The sequence below is a fragment of the Mastigoproctus giganteus genome, chromosome 5 (assembly GCF_048544385.1).
Source record: "Mastigoproctus giganteus isolate SK-2022 chromosome 5, ASM4854438v1, whole genome shotgun sequence".
In the NCBI taxonomy this organism is placed as follows: Eukaryota; Metazoa; Arthropoda; class Arachnida; order Uropygi; family Thelyphonidae; genus Mastigoproctus; species Mastigoproctus giganteus.
In genome coordinates, this window is record NC_143579.1 from 182,661,966 (window position 1) to 182,679,716 (window position 17,751).

The 17,751-nt window shown below is 39.6% G+C and overlaps 1 protein-coding gene across 1 annotated transcript in view; it reads left to right on the plus strand.

The window, feature by feature from the left end:
- Window positions 1–17,751, plus strand: part of Nup107 (nuclear pore complex protein Nup107) — a 446,410-nt gene that overhangs the window by 102,220 nt on the left and 326,439 nt on the right. Inside the window, exon 6 of the mRNA XM_090373566.1 lies at window positions 392–483. Coding sequence (XP_090229692.1) covers window positions 392–483 — 92 coding nt within the window. The remainder of the gene's footprint in view (window positions 1–391; window positions 484–17,751) is intronic.

Genomic DNA, 17,751 nt, shown 5'->3' on the forward strand with positions numbered 1-17,751 from the left:
TCATTCATCTCTTTAACTGTTTCTGATGCATATAAACCCATCTGACACAATAAAGAACCACATATCACTGTTCAATCTGCATGTCTGACCTGATACTTGCTTCAAAACAATCATCAGTGACATGTGGCTAAAAAAACTCTTCACTCAGCACCAGCTTGACAAGTACTAGCATGCACATGTGGAATCTGCTCAATAGCGATCAGGGAGAACGCCTGTAGTGGCAGTTATGATCACCCCTCATATAATTTCAGAATTAATTTTCATAAATTTTTATTGCCTTATTAGCAACATTGCCTCTGAGACAACATTGAAATTATTTTACCTTAAGATGAAATAAGAAAAAACATTCAACTTAGCCAAGTGCAACTCCTAATATTACCTTCTATTTTAGCTACTGATTCTTTATATGAAGATTGCCTGGCCTTACATAACAAGTACTCTGGAGAACAGGAAATATTCATCCTCTTGAAGGAATATGAGAATGTAAATATATTAGTAACTTAATATTATACAAAAATATAAATTACATTAACTATCATATGGACCTATTATAATATTTGAGTTTTTATTTCTTATAATTGTCACATAAGAAAAAATGTACCATTGATGACATAATGGTAAAGTATATGTGGATGGTTGGTTTTAGAACCAGGCATTCTCTTTTAAGGAAAGCTATCATTTGAAAATTCTCTATTGTAGGGCAGTAGGAAGATCAGAAGTGACCATTTGAGAGTTACCTCAACCCAAGGTGATTGGCATCTCATTCTGATAACAAGGTAGAATAGTTAGATGACATCACACCAGTTGTTCCTTATTTTTTCTTGACCTTAAAGGAAGGATAATTTCAGCTTCTCTACCCTTAATTTGCACACAGTACTAAGTACTATAGGGTCTTTTGTGTTTGTGGTTTCATTTAAAAAACAATGGGCTGTGAACATACTTGTACAGACATATGCAAATAACATAGTATGGCCTTAGATGATGTTTTTGATTTTTAGGTGCATCAGCAACTTAAGCCATAATGCACTATTGTGCATCATGTATACAAGTGTGTGTTCATAGGCTGATTTACATGTTGTGCAGGCTGAAAAAATAACTCATTGAGGGTGGAGCTATTTACTTTGGCTGTGATTGGCTAACTACAGTGCAATTTGAAGAGACCTTAAGAAATTCCTATATCTATCATCAGACTTGAACCTAGACATCTCCAAATGAGTGACAAGTGGCCACTGTACTGTCATTGAGAATGTCTTAGATGATAATGCTCTGTGCAACTTGTTACTACTTCTGACTGAGCATCAGAATCATGACATTAACAGAAAAACATTGAATTTACACTTTGGTTTGTCATGGATTGTGACCAGGCCAAGTTCTTCATTGATATCATGATATTTGAGGAAACAGTGTACCTGTTTTTGTCAGGTGTAAGTTGATTAACTTGCAACTGCTGAAATCCACTTTAGCATACTGGAAGAGACCACTTTGGTGCTTGAATCTGTCCTCTAGATTGTATAGAAGGTACTTTATATCATATAATCATGTCTATGCTCTCATACCATTTTGGGTTTTCTGAGTCGTGGAACTTACTTTTCTGAAGCAATTTTTCTGGTGTGATGTATTTACTTTATGCTGTAGTTTTAAATGAGTGAAGTGACTCTTTAAAATGTAAAGAGAAATTGCTTCAGTTTCACCAAATGTTTCAATTAAATTTATCCAAAGATGAGCAACATAAGCCAGTATATCCCCAATGGCTCTACACTGGTGGAATCCATGTTGGTGAGCATTAATCAGATAGACAGTTTTGAGATAGTTTGAGAGTTGGTGGTTGATGGATCTCTCTTTTACTTTGGAGAGAATCGAAGTTAGCTGAATATGACAATAATTGGAATGTAGGTATTTGTTACCCTTTTGAAAAACTGACTGTAAATCAGCAAATTTCCAAGTAGAAGGAAAAATGCCAGTGGAATGAAGTGTAAAATGGCAACACAGACAGAAGAGAAGCGAACTCAGGATCGCAGGTCTTAGTAACAAAAGGATATATGCTATCAGGAACTTGAGATTTTTTTTTGGCGTCAAGTATGCTCAGAATTCTTTAAGCCTCCTGTCAGAAGATTATGGGAGGACAAGTGTAGTGTATTGGGTAGGGTAGAAGTTGATTTATCCAGCTCGTAGATAATAGTCAGATGAAAAATAGGATTCTAGTAAGTCAGCTTTATCTTTAGCTGAGGATGCAATAGAAATATCAGGCAGAGGTAGGTACATAGGTTGATAGAAGTTGCGGTCAGTAGTTTTGGCAAGAATGCTTGACTACCATTTGGTCACGAAGTAGGATTCTACTCTTAGCTTCTTAAAAATCAAGTTTGGATTGATTATTAAGTTTTAGATCTGTTGTGTGCTTTAGTATAGGCAGAAAATTTAGCTGGAGATTTGGATAGAAGCCAATTGAGATATTGTACATTATTATCTTAGATAGTAATCTAAGAACTCTTAGTACAATTATTGGAAAGCCAAGGTTTAGATAAAGAACAAGATTTTAGGTTAGAGTGCAGAATAACAGAATTTCATCCATACAAGAATATTTTCACTAACACTATCTGAGCAGATGTTGAAATAGTAATAGAGGCATGTGATGCAAGAAAGCAAGCGTATGAGCTTATGTAGCATCAGCCAAAAAATATATATATAATAAAATAAATAATAATAAAAAAAAAAAAAAAAAAAAAAAATTCACACAACCATTCCTAAAAGTTTGTCTGGTTCCTCCTTGAATTTATTTAAGCTATCAACTTCCACAATGACAGATGGAAGTTTGTTCCAGCAATTAACCATCTGCTGGCTAAAGGCAAAGTTCCGCACATTTATTCTACAACTGTCTTTCCTCAATTTAAATTTATGCCCGCTTAGGTTCGTAATCTGAGCAAGTGGAAGAATCACATCAGAATTCAGCATGCTCAACCCATTCAAGGCCTTTTACACCTTGCAGGTGCCTGGTCTCCAGCCACTGCAATTTGCAGAACTTAAGCCTCTCTTGGTAAGAGGATCCCTTTATTCTCCTCACCAATCTTGTTACCCTTCTCTGTACATGCTCAAGCAAATCTACATCCTTCCTAAAACGAGGCCTCCAGACCTGTAAGCAGTACTCAAGGCGATAATCACCTCTTTTCCCTGCTAGCAAATTCCTGTATATCATTGACAAAACCATGACCTGCTCTTGCAGCTTGTCTGCATTGCTCAGAAAACTTCATATCTGACTGCACAATTACTCCCAGGTCTTTTTCATTTTCTACTACCCTAAGTGTTAAGTGAAATTGGAAGATATGAGGAAGAAATCCAACCAAGGAAAAAATTAATAGAAAACACACAGAGAGAGAGAGAGAGAGAGAGCGAGCGAGAAAGAAAGAAAGAGAAGACTCTCACCAAGTTTTGTTCTGAGGTGCCTACAGGATCATTTGCCTTCTACTTTCATGGACTGCTGGTGTAAAAAAGATCAACTTGATAAGTGTGTGGTTAGGTTTGTCTCATGCTCTGGTAATTAAATGAACAAGCTGTGTGATATCATTGGGAATTGTAAAGGCTTTATCATTGATGGCTAGGTGAAACTAGAAAACTGAAGCCAGCTGGAGTAGTATATAACATTAAAATCACCAAGGAAAATTGGCTCACTGTTAGGAAGGTTAGATTGTAGAAAGTGAGGTTTCAGAGATAGGAAGCCAAAAAGTTACAAGTGATTTATAATTTGGAGGATGATTGAGGCAGGACATGAATTTGTTACAGTGGAGTATTGAGATGTGGAGATCAAAAGGAGGAATTTCCAAATTAGGAAGTTTCTGACAGGTAGTATCAGAGCAGACATACACACAAGTTACCACTTTTGAAATCATATAGATAATAATAAGTATATAGCAAAGGTGAGTAGAGGTTGAGATTGCTGAGACTCTTTTAGAGAAATAAGTGGTGTTTTTGCAGATTGTAGGTAGAAGTGGATATAATTGAGGTTGGAACTGAAGACAAAGGGTAAATTTAGTATTAGTAGTGGCAAATGATGGAAGAAAGCAATCTTATATGGCATCAGAAAAAAAAAAAAAAGAAAAAAAAAAAAGCATTTTCAACCCCCCCCCCCTTCCTCTCTAATTATCTATCTGGTACTTTTGTACCATCTGCGAACTTAAATTTATTATTTAAGAAGAAACAAATTTGTTCTGGAAGTTTGTCCTAACAATCAACTATCTGCAGGCTGAAGGCAAATTTCCTCAAATCTATTCTGCAGTCATCCTTCCCTAGTTGGAATTTATGCCCTCTCATATGTAGTCAAGAGGAAGGATGGAATCAGTATTTATTTTACTCAATCCATTGAGAGCCTTAAACAAGTCAGTTAAATCTCCTTGCAGGTGCCTTATTTAGAGACACTGGAGTTTGCAGAATTAAAGCATTTCTTCGTATGAGTACACTTTTGCTCCCCTCACTGATCTCATAGCTCTTCTCTGCACCTATTCCAACAGATCCACATCCTTAGTAAAATGAAACTACTGGACCTGTATGCAGTACTCAAGGTATGCCATAACCATTGCCTTATACAACTGGATAATCGCCTGCTTATCCCTGCTGGTGAAATTCCTGCATATCATTGACAAAATCCCATGTTCTGTTCTAGCAACCTATCTGCAGTGCTCAGAGAACTTCATGTCTGACTGCACAATTATTCCCAAGCCCCTTTCCTTCCCCACTAGATAGGGCAAATGAGTAGCAGTAATCCCACTTATTGTTGGATTACTGCTACTCATATGCCCTGTCTTCTATTTTTCAGTGTTAATGTAGATGCAAAAACTCATTCAGTTTGTCAGCTTTCTGCAGGATCATCAACAGTCGAACCATCGATATCAAATTGGCCAATCTGATTCATCCTCTTCCTTCTAGAGTTTATATAACTAAAGAAGTCCTTTCTGTTTTTTGTAGCATCCTTTGCCAAAGATTTCTTGCAATCTGCCTTTGCTTGCCTAACTTCCTTTGTGACTTGATTACAGACTAGCTTATGATTATCATAGGCTTCACATTAATCTAGCGGATTAATGTGACTCATCCCTTTCCTTCTAGTGTTTACATAAGTAAAGGTCTGCCACTTTTTTTTTTTGCATTCTTTGCTAGAGATATCTCATTTGCTTAACCATCTTTTTGACTTCATTGCAGACTAGTTATAATATACCTACTCTAGATTTCTATTATGTTAATTTATGAGAATTTCATGCATTTTCTTCACTAGTCTCATCTAACATCCATTTAGGTATGAACCTTGAACAGTATTTCATAGTTGGTATAAAAAGTAGTAGCTTTTGCAGTTACTTTCCTGAATACTTCCCGCTTAGAATTTGTTGTTAGTAACATCATTTGTTACCATTGTATAAAATTTTAAAACTGGCTGAGACCATTATAGTGACCTTTATGAAAGCCCTTCCCTTTGCCCTTACAACTTTAAGTAAATCCCAGATGAATATGCTGATCACTTCCATCTAGTGGTTTACTTCTGATAATCAGATCAAGATTATTTGTTTTGTCATTGCTTTTCTAACATGCTGATGTAGGAAACAATCTAATAAATCCAGAAAAGTCTTGCTACTCTGTGAGTGATCAACCCACAAGTGGAGAGTTTAAATTCCCCATTATAAGACATTCTGATTTACTGACAAACTATTTGTATAGTTGTTCGTTATACTCATCACAGTTAGTTCATCTGTAATGTACTCCTACTCTCGTTTTTGTTTTCCCAGTGCGTGTGTCCACCAAACTGGCTCAACATTGTACTGGCTACCTACATCATCTGGGTGCACTGCCTTATTCTGTGTGTTTCTAAAATAAGGGCATACCCCCCTTCCCTCCTGTCCTATCTTTTTTTTTTCTTTTTTCGGTATGCATTATACTCTCCATATTCAGATTCTTCATCCCTTGTCTGAGTAGCACAGTGTTTCCAATATCTCTACAATGTCCATAGTTGATGAACTAGCCACTGCTTCAGATTCACACATTTGTTTGCTATGCTCCTTGCATTATTGTACACTCAAGTGTACATGCACCTGTGTTTGCTCTTAACCTCGACACTACTCATGTAATCCATTAGAGACCCCAGGAGGCCTTATAATCTTCAGAGGCATCACATTCCACTTTTACAAGTGTAACCACGTGACGGCATTTGTTTGCTGCGCTCCTTACATTAGTGTACACTCGAGTGTACATGCACCTGTTTTTTGCCATTAACCCCCTACACTTCCCATGTATTTGCTTGTTGCATTAGGATCCACAGGATACCTTGTAATCCTCAAACACATCACATTTGGTAGCTTTTATAAGTGTGAACACATGACAGCATTTGTTTGCTATGCCCCTTACATTAATGTACACTCAAGTGTACATGCACCCCTTTTTTGTTCTTAACCCTGGCACTGCTGTGTATTTGCTTGTTTCCATTAGGATCCCCAGCATAATTATATAAACAGTGTCCTTGGGGGAACAGTATCAGAAAAAATACTGAGGCTGAAAATGGATAGCATTTTCAGTAGTTAGTGATGGGTGAGATACATCAAAAAAAGAAATTTTATTGGCGAGAGCAAGAATTGGCCATACCCATTTAACACATCTCTTCTTGTTGCTGGGTGATCATCTACCACACTGTTTACATTGCCATTCTCTATACTTAATGTAAAACATCCTTCTGGAATGTGCTCACTATCATATTGCTAGAATCTCTTCATTCTGATCACTTGCTGACGTGACAGAATCACCAAGTCTAAGCAACATCATTGGATATGACGCCAATTTAAACAAGCTGTTCACCTATCTAAAAGCAATCAGTTCCTTTCCTTACCCTATTGATTTCTTTCTAAATTTCTTTCCTTACCCTGTTGATTACACTGGTCAACACCAAAAATGTTTCTGGCTTTAAAATAGTCAATTCTTCTTGATTTCAGCATGAGAAATGAGAAAAATGAATATAATGTTTAAAACTCTTAGTTAGCTCTTGGTTCCACAATATAGCCCCTCTTATGATTTAGAGGAATATTTGTGAATACTAGGGAATTTTGGAGTCTAGAGAATAGATAGGTTGGTAACACTGAAACAGGAATCAATATGGTACGTTTATTATTATTATTATTATTTTTTTAATTTGTGTATTTGTATTTCTGTGTATCATTTACCTTGCAAGTGATGTTATGAGTGATGTTGATTTCTCTTTTTTATTTTTTCATATTTATGGACAAAAATTATGTAAAAAGCCAGGATGCTACATTAACGGTGACACTTTTTGTTATGTTTGTGGTGATGTGACATTTTCCACTCAGAAATGCCAATTGACTTCACTTGTGAAGACAGCCTACTACCTTATTGGCTGTTAGGTAGGGGATTAAGATAAATGCTGGGCACCTCATATTTGCTGCAACACATGTGCTGTAAATCTCTGTGGATGGTTGAATAACAAAGGACGTTCAATGCCTTTTGCCATCCCAATAATTTGGAGGGAGCCTTCAAATCATGTAAATGACTTATTTCTGTAACGTGCCTCCTCTTTAGCATGGCATGTCAAAAAAAAAAAAAAAAAAAAAAGGAAGTGGTCTGTGGAATACCCTAACATCCCATCAGTTGTCCGACCAGTGGCACATGGGGATAATCTGCCTGTACATCACCCTCTAGAAGAGTACACTTTGGAATCTGACGAAGATGGGGACAGTGTGAGGAATGATGGTCAACCTGGGCCTTCAACATCACAGGATCCTGATTTTGTGCCAGAACCAGAGTCGCAGAGTGAGTCACAGAATCGCTCAAGGTGAACTAAGTGATCTAATTCGAGACCTAGATCTATCGAAAGATAAAGCAGAGCTTCTGGGATCAAGGCTCCAACAGTGGAATCTTCTGCAACCAAATGTCAGGGTGTCCTTGTACAGGAGCAGGCAAAATGCTTTGAATCCATATTTTAAAAGTGAAAACAACCTTGTTGCCTGCTGTGATGTCAATGGTTTGATGACAGCTTTGAATGTGGAGCACAACCTACAGGACTGGAGGCTATTCATAGACTCATGAAAACTGTTTGGCTCCACAATGGCAATGCTCTTCCTTCAATTCTCCCTTGTACGTGGTGAGGGGACCTCCCAGTGATGCTGCTGGTCTTCCAGATGCTAATCTGGAAGACCAGCAGCATCCAGCGCCCATACCTTGGTTCCAGGGTTACATCATTGGAATCCGGTGTGTTCAGCCGTGTGCCACAAACATCAAGGAACAGTGGAAACTCGGAGAGGGGGATCCTGGTGGTTGAGGGGCCCAGCCTTGATACACCACTTTGGCCGCAAGACTGGTGGTCCCGGACTGGCCTGACTGGGATCAATTGGTGGGTGGTTCTTATTGCTAAGGTCAACTGCGTTCCAATGTCTCCCTCCCTTTGGTCCTGGGACAGGATTGAGGCTTATTGGAAATGTGGGTATGGTGCTCCTAAGCGAACTTGGCATCCCATTTGTGTACGCAGTACCTGGTAGTTCACGAGTGGGCATCCCCTCAAAGGGCTCCGTGATGGGTGAGGTACTTAGGGCATCAGAAATTTTTATCTTACTCATATGAGTAATTTAAATCCTATTTCTTCTGGGGCCCCAACAAGGCCCATATCTAATCGAGATAACACAGAAAACACCTCTGTATAAAGAGCCAGAACTGAGGATGCACCGCCATCAGTGACACTGCTCTTCCTCATTCTCCATTCCACCGGAGAACAGTCAGTTGGGAAGATATCACCCTTTATCCAGAAAGTATTAGAAGGGTTGGCAGGATCACCTAAATCTGTAAAACGACTGCATTCTGGCGACCTTTTGGTTGAAGCTACAAATATGAAACAGACGGAAAAATCCTGAAAGCCACATCAGTAGGGGGAATACCTATCACCTATCCCCCCCTCCCACAAAACTTTGACCTCTTCACAAGGTGTCATTTGAGAATGGGACCTTCTTCATATCTCCGAAGAAGAGATCTGCTCTAAATTGAAAGAACAAGGAGTGATGGCTGTCAAAAGAATATCATTGTGAAAGGATGGGAATCTCATCCCTACCAGAGTTCTCATCCTAACATTTAACACCCCATGGCCTCCAAGTTCCATCAAGGCAGGGTACTTAAACTGCCCAGTGAGGATTTACATTCCAAACCCACTGAAGTGTTTTAAATGCCAAAAATATGGCCACTCACAAACAGCTTGTCGTGGTAACCCTGCCTGTGTTTGAGATGGTGCAAAAGACCAGAAGAGCAAGGAATGTCTAGCTTCCAAACCGATTTGTGTAAATTGCCAAGGAGAGCATGACAGCAGTGGAAGAATGAAAAAGAGATCCAAATCTCCTACCGAGAGGCTAGAAAATGCATCCAACTAATAAATAGTGGGAAGCCTTCATATGCTCAGAAGGTTTTTGTGACGTGCACTATCGGTACACAAACTGAGATGACTATACCACCAAGAGAGTCATTCACTCTGATTGCACGCTCTTTATTGAGTTCACAAAAGCCCACCAAAAAAACACAGTCAGCTGCCACTCCTGCCATATCCATACCTCCTAGTGCTCCACCACTACCAAAACCAAATGGTAAAGAAGAGCCACCAGTAGTACCAGAAACAATGGAGGTACCAGACGAATCAGTCTTGGAACTCTTTGTGGAGGAAGAAATGGACGTGGGACAGCGTCCGTATTTCCCCAAAAAAGATAAATCCAAGACTGACAAAAGTAAGCCCTCAGCACCTCGGAAGCTGCCTGATGGACCCACCAAGCCGAAATAACGGCTAAATTCCTACAATGGAATTGTCATGGATTCTGGCGAAATACTGATAACATCAAGGCCCTCCTGCAAATGCACGAGCCAGTTTGCTTATGCTTGCAGGAGACTTATCTAAAGGCAAATGGTGTACCCACCATGCATAACATCACAATTTTTGCGTAAGGATAGAATTTCTGATGGTTCTGCCCACGGAGGACCATCAGAAACCAGATCCCATTTCAGCCTTTGCTACTTACAACCAGCATAGAGGCTGTTGCAATTCGCCTTACAGTGGGATTTTTATTAACCGTCTGTTCTATTTATTTGTCCCCTGGGAGTGACATCTCCCAGAAAGACCTTGATGATCTTGTAATGCAGTTGTCTTCCCCCCTTTCTTACTTCTCGGGGATTTCAATGGACATAATACCCTGTGGAGTAGTGCTAGCTTCAATGGAAGGGGACGAGTCATAGAGCATATGCTAAATGACAATGACCTCTCCCTTCTAAATATTGGAACAAACACCTTCTTCCACATGCCTAGGCACCTCCGTAGCCAGGTGGGAAGGAGCAGCAGTGCGGAGCACACGCTTCTTGATTAGACCGGGGTTCGAGCCCGTCACCACCAAATACGGAGCATGCGGAAAGGTCAGGGAATGACCACCGCACCGGAGCAATATGGCCTTAGTTGCTAATGCTCCTAAAAACCAAATAACAACAACAAATGACCACATGCCTACCTGTACGTTTTCTGCCATTGATCTATCTATCTATCTGCTCCCTTTCTCTTCTCCCTTCACTCACTTGGGAAGTGGAGGAGAACCCGCATGGAAGTGATCACTTTCCCGTGATAACCTGTTTTCACACTGGGAGATCATGGGATGAGTCATAGAGCATTTGCTAAATGACAATGACCTCTCCCTTCTAAATATTGGAACAAACACTTTCTTCCACATGCCTATCCGTACGTTTTCTACCATTGATCTATCTGTCTGCTCCCTTTCTCTTCTCCCTTCATTCACTTGGAGGAGAACCCACATGGAAGTGATCACTTTCCCATGATAACCTGCTTACACACTGGGAGATCATATCTCTTAGGTTACCACAGTGGAAGTTTGATCAGGCTGACTGGAATGCCTTTCAACATCAGGCAAATTTTGAAATCACTATGGTCAGTCAGGAGCCTATCAATGATGCAGTCACATTGCAGAAAACATCGTCCATACAGCTGCAATTGCAATCCCAAAAACATCTACCCGGCTTCCATCTTTTCCCAAACCATGGTGGAATTCATAATGTACAGAAGCTAGAAAGGTACAAAACAAAGCATGGGGGATATTCTGCCGATATCCCACCATGGACATGCACCTTTAAGTGCGCACGAGCCAAAGCTCGGTACACTCGCTGTCACAGCCAGAAGGAATCATGGATCCGTTTTACGTCATCGATTACCCAGTCTACCAGTGCTAAGGTGGTCTGGGATAAAATCTGGAAAATGAAGGGAAAATATACATCTCACCCCTTATCGATCCTAAACTATAATGCATGCACTATTGCAGAGCCCACTGCAATAGCCAATGCTCTTGGGGAAACATTTTCAAACATCTCTGGGATATCATCCTATTCCCCAAAGTTTCTGGTCCTGAAACATAAAAGAGAAAAACAGGCACTAAATTTCACACTAAAAGGGCTTTTGTTCCTACAACGAACCATTCACTATGCAGGAATTAAAAAGAGCTCTCTTACTTTCTAAAGCAAGTGCTGTTGGACCAGATGGAATCCATTATGACATGGTTAAGCACTGTTCCCCAACATCTGTGGATCACCTGCTCCTTTTATATAACAAAATCTATACTGAAGAGCAGTTTCCGGATGCCTGGCGCATGCCAATTGTTCTTGCCTTTGCGAAGCCAGGAAAGGATCCTAAAATCCCTACTAATTATCGTCCTATTGCTCTGACCTTGTCTGTGTAAAATCATGGAGAGAATGGTTAATCTTTGTTTAATTTGGTATTTAGAATCAAACCGCCTTATCTCCAACATTCAGTGTGGCTTCCACAGAAACAGGTCCACTCTGGACCATCTTATTAGACTGGAAACATCCATCTGGGATGCTTTCCTAAAATGCGAACTTTTGGTGTCAATGTTCTTTTACATGGAGAAAGCGTATGACACAACTTTTGGAGATTTGGTATCTTAAAAGATTTGCATGACCTTGGTCTTAGAGGGCATCTCCCCATTTTTATTAAAAACTTTCTAGCCAAGTGATCATTCCAAGTTCATGTAGGATCCTCACTCTCTCATCCATTTTGCCAAGAGAAAGGAGTACTGCAAGGATCGGTATTAAGTGTCACGCTTTTTGCCATCAAAGTAAATTCCATCACAGAACAACTTCCTCCAACTGTAAACAACACCCTCTATGTTGATGACTTGAGCATATTTTGGCAGTCATGCAACATGAGGGTTATTGAAAGACAACTACAACGTGCCATTAATCGCCTTAATTCCTGGACACTTGCTAACAGATTCAGGTTCTCGCTGCAGAAGACCATTTGCGCACACTTTTGTTGTAAGCATAATCTTCATCCTGAACCTGAATTAAAGCTTGGACAAAATGGTATTCCAGTAGTGTGAGATACAAAATTCTTGGGACTCGTATTTGATAAAAAGTTGACTTTTCTAGATCACATCCGTCAACTTCGTACAAAGTGCACGAGAGGTCTTAATATTCTTCACCCTTTGTCCTCTACATCTTGGGGTGCAGACCGTTGCACCCTACTATGCATTTACCGTGCACTTGTGCGATCGAGACTAGATTATGGGTCCCAGGTGTACAATTCAGCCAGGGACAGTATACTCCAATGACTGGACCCTATCCATCATCAGGCTATCCGTATCGCTACTGGGGCATATTGAACATCTCCTGTCAAGAGCCTATACGTTGAAGCAAATGAACCACCATTATCACTTCGACGTAAGTAGTTGTCTCTTCAATATGCTTTAAAACTGAAATCCCTGCCAGACCATCCGATGTGGCCATCCGTTTTTGAGCCACAATGGGAAAGTTTGTACAATGCCCAGACTGCAAATCGTCCTTTTGGTATTCGTATCCAAGTGCTACTCAAAGAACTTAAAATCAAGTTAGACAAGGTTGCCCAAACACCAAATCAGCCCCTTCCATCCTGGCATGCTCACGTTCCAACATGTGACTTTTCCCTTAAAAACTGGGGGAAGTCAGACACTCCATCTTCTGTCTACCTGCAGCTTTTTTCATCACACAAAGCTGAACATTCTGATTTCGTGCCAGTTTACACATGCGGCTCGAAGTCAGAATTCTATGTAGGATCTGCTGCTGTCTTTGCAGACACCACTATATCAGAGCAAATTCTCTCTGAATGCAGCATATTCACTGCAGAGCTGCATGCTTAACAGTGCACCTTGGATCATATTAGTAAATGCCAGCACCAACGGTTCTTTTTATATTCAGATGCTTTGAGCATCTTACAGGCTTTATTATCTGTCAGATATAATCCTCACCCAGTTTTGTCTCAAGTTCAGCAGAAGATTCACTCTCTCCTTGAACGTGAATATGATATCTGCTTCTGCTGGATTCCCAGTCACATTGGGATTAGGGAAAATGATTTGGCTGACACTGCCAAATCAACAATTCCTTCTGATAATTGTTGCCTGTCAGTCCCCTATATAACTACAGGCAAGTAATACACAAAAAGATTCACATCTTGGCAAGATACATGGAATAGACAGACAACCAATAAATTACATCAGATAAAGCCTGTAATTGAACCGTCAATTACAGGCTTTATCTGATGGCAGTCTATTTTCCACAGAAATCGTAAGGAGGAAGTTGTTCTAGCACGGACCTGCAGAGGACACAGTCATCTGACGCATTCTTTCTTGCTGAGGGCTTATGACCCCCCCCCCCCCACGTGTGAGTCCTGTGATACAGTTTTATCCCTGAAACATATTTTAATCGAGTGCCCAGATTTTAATAATATGCGCTTTACCACTTTTATCCATCTGACTGAACCTTATACACTCAGTCAGATATTATCCGACAATGACACGGTGTAAGCTCTTTTTAATTTTTTACATCTTACTAATTTATATACATGTATATAAAATAAGCTTTATATTTTTAGAATATATACCGCCTTTTAATCTTACACATAATCTTTTGACTAGGTAACCTCTTTTAAAGTTACCAGGATCTATTTTTACCTTTTTCTTGGCACATAATAGCCACTGTTGCTAATGCGCCAATAAAATTTCAAACCAACCAACCTTCAATTCCTCTAGGCCATGCTGTCCACATGAAGGAGACATATGAGAATATGAAACTAATTCTGGAAGCAATGAAGTACAAAGACCACCAATGTCAGATCTGTGGAGATCTGAAGGTGTTTGCTATACTGCTGGGCATGCAGTAGGGATACACGAAGTACTGCTGTTTCCTGTGTGAGTGGGACAGTCGGGCTAGGTCCTCACACTATAAGAGAAAATCTGCACCCTGGGGAAAAAATGTCCAGCACAATCCTCTGGTTGATTGAAGCAAAATTTTTCTACCCTCTTTACACATCAAACCGGGACTCTTGGAGAACTTTGTTCAGGGGGTGAACCAGGATGGAGAAGCTTTGAAGTACCTGAGAGGACAATTTCCGCTGTTGAGTGATGCTAAGGTTAAGGAAGGAATCTTTCTTGGTCTGCAAATTCATGAACTTTTAAAGGATGAAAACTTTGAGTGAGTCCTTCAGTGTAATGAGAACACCTCTTGGGAAGCCTTTAAAAGTGCTGTGCTTGACTTCCTGGTAAACCGAAGAGCTGGAAACTATGTTGAGACTGGGAACAACCTAGAAAAGTATCATCAATATTGGCTGCAACATGTCATTGAAAATCCGCTTTCTCAACTCTCATCTGGACTTCTTCCCTGACAACTATGGTGCATTGAGTGAAGAGCATGGTGAGCGATTCCACCAAGACATTTCTTGGCTGCAACATGTCATTGAAAATCCGCTTTCTCGACTCTCATCTGGACTTCTTCCCTGACAAGTGTGGTGCATTGAGTGAAGAGCATGGTGAGCGATTCCACCAAGACATTTCAGCAATGGAAAGAAGATATCAGGGTAGGTGGAATGCTTCCATGCTTGCTGACTGCTGTTGGACAGTAACAAGAGATGCCCCAGAAGTGGAATACAAGTGAATAGAAGGCGCTGTCGTGAATAGGCCACATTTTGAAAAAGTACTTTCAGTTCCTGTGCAGTTTTCTTGTGTTCTTGTTTTTTTATGTTTTAATTAAAAACAACTGTGATTTATGTTGTATCAAGAAAATGTAAATATGAGATTGTTTTAATATTACTTTTCACTCCAACTACTACTGAAATTACTGTATTCTTAGACAATAACAAATGTGCTGTATCTGAAAAACTAATAAAAGAAAAGCTAATAAAAGAAAAAACTAAGAAAAGCTAATAAAAAATTTCTCAAGTCATATATATTTGTTTTTCTCGATCCAAAATTAGTAAAGTTTGCCTATTTTAAGAAAGGAAACAAATTCAAATAATTTTTTGTTGAACAGTGTTACTTTAAAGTTGAAGATGCAATTTGGACGTAGTAGTCCCTGTGCCATTTAAATCTGCACTCCAGTAACCCAGTGGTTGAGCCATTTTAGAGGAGCACATTTCAATAAATATTAAGCACAAATAGCTGAGCTTATTTATGTCTGAAACATTTATAATGATCGTCTTGTCCTTTCATCTGTTTTTGCTTGTACCAGAATTCAAACTCCATGATCTGAATTAAGGTGCTGTGGGAATTTAGACCATTGAAATGGTCTTAATTCTCATACCAGAACAAACACTGGTCAACATGTAATATATTACGAAAACAAAAATACCCAATCGTGACTAATTTTATGTTGCTGAACACAAAAATCACATGAAAATTTGTCGATTGGCTCTTGTGTTCGAGTTACAGTTGGGGTCTCATAGTAGCGAGTTACTCTAAATTATCAACTATGGCTCTCTGCAAAACGCATGGCGACATTGCAGTTTCACCACGATCATGCTCTTATCACGTGATCGTCGCCTTGCTCTGCATCACATGATAAGTTGTCGTCGCCTCAAATGTGTCTTCAACTCTGTTGCAGTAATATTTGAATACGGCTAGGTACTGGGTGATTTGTTCTCAGTTAAAGGTTGTTCTCTGTGAGATTCCCACTTTTTATGCAGTATGTGTGTTGAGTAAGATTAATATGCCCCGTAATTGTGGGTGATGAGTGGATGACTTCTGTTACGTATGTGGAGAAGTCATGTTAGCTTTAGTAAAGCCCCCCTCGAGCCATTAAAAAGGCCTACTTGTTGCACTTTGGGTGTAAAGTAGGTGACCAAGACAAGAAATGGGCTCCATACATGATGTACTACCTGTTCATCAAAACTCAACACATAGGTGAATCGAAAGAGACATTTTATGCCTTTCACGGTGCCCATAGTATGGAGGAAGCCAACAAATCATGTCACAGACTTTACTTCTGTATGGTGCCTCCTATTAGAAAAGGGATGGCAATGAAGAAAAAGTGGACAGTGACATACCCAATTCATCCTGTGCCTAATGGAGAAGTACTACCTATTCCTGAACCACCTGACCATTTTTCTGTACACTGTAATGAAGACACTGATGAACTTCAACTTGATATACACAAAGAAATACAGCAGCTGTCTACGTCAAGGGATCCACATTGTTCAAGCCTTTATTCTTCTGAACCACAAAAGATCACAAAGTGAGCTTAATGACCTGATCATTGATCTTGAACTGCCGAAGAACAAAGCAGAGCTTTTGGCCTCAAGGTTACAACATTGGAACCTTCTAGATCATGCTGTGACAGTGACAACATTTCTTACTTGAAATAGACTATGATAAATTCTATCGAAGGGAAGGTGAATTCACCGTAAGTATGTTGATGGTCTGATGGCAGAAATGAACTTGAATCACATTCCCGAAGAATGGTGAGTATTTATAGATGCTTCAAAGGTTAGCCTCATGGCTGTGTTATTACACAATAGAAATATGCTACCTTCAATACCTCTTGCATATACCATGCACAAAAAAGAAACATACATACGTGCAAACATGGAGAACATCTTAGGTGTACACTATCAGAAGTATGAGCGGTAGATATGTGCCACTTATACTTCTGATAGATATGTGGTGATTTAAACGTAATCACCATTTTATTAGAACAACAAAAGGGTTACACTTAAGTCTTGCTGCTTTCTCTGTGAGTGGGATAGTTGTGCCAAGGATATACACTACGAGAAGAGGAGGTGGCCTCTGCAAAAATCATTAACACCTGGAATGCAAACGTAGCATTTAAACCTTTGGTAGATCCAAATAAAGTTTTGCTTCCACCACTCCACATCAAACTGGGGCTCATGAAAAATTTCGTGAAGGCTTTTGAAGTGAATGGTCTCACATTTATGTACTTGCAAGAGAAATTCACAAGAATTAGTACATAGAAGATTAAGGCAGGCATTTTCATTGGTCCACAGATAAGGCAACTTTTCAAAGACAAACAGTTTGAATATGTCCTTAATGATAGCTAGAAATCGGCATGAAACACCTTTCAAAATGTTAAATCTGGCTGCTACAGGCAGCTTGTTGAAGATCTCATTTCTTCTTACGAAAAACTGGGGTTCAACATGTCATTGAAGAAACATTTCTTGCACTCACAGCTGGATTTCTTCCCGCCAAACTGTGGTGCAATCGGTGATGAACATTGTGAGCGCTTCCATCAAGACATTGCAGTGATGGAACAAAGATACAAAAGCAAATGGCCGCCATGTTAGCCATTTATTGTTGAAGTGTGAAAAGGGATACTCCCAAAACTGAATATAACTGAAAGGTAAAAAGGTCCCATATTTGATACATGTATATTCATAGCTACATCTTACTGCCATATAAATAAAAAAAATAC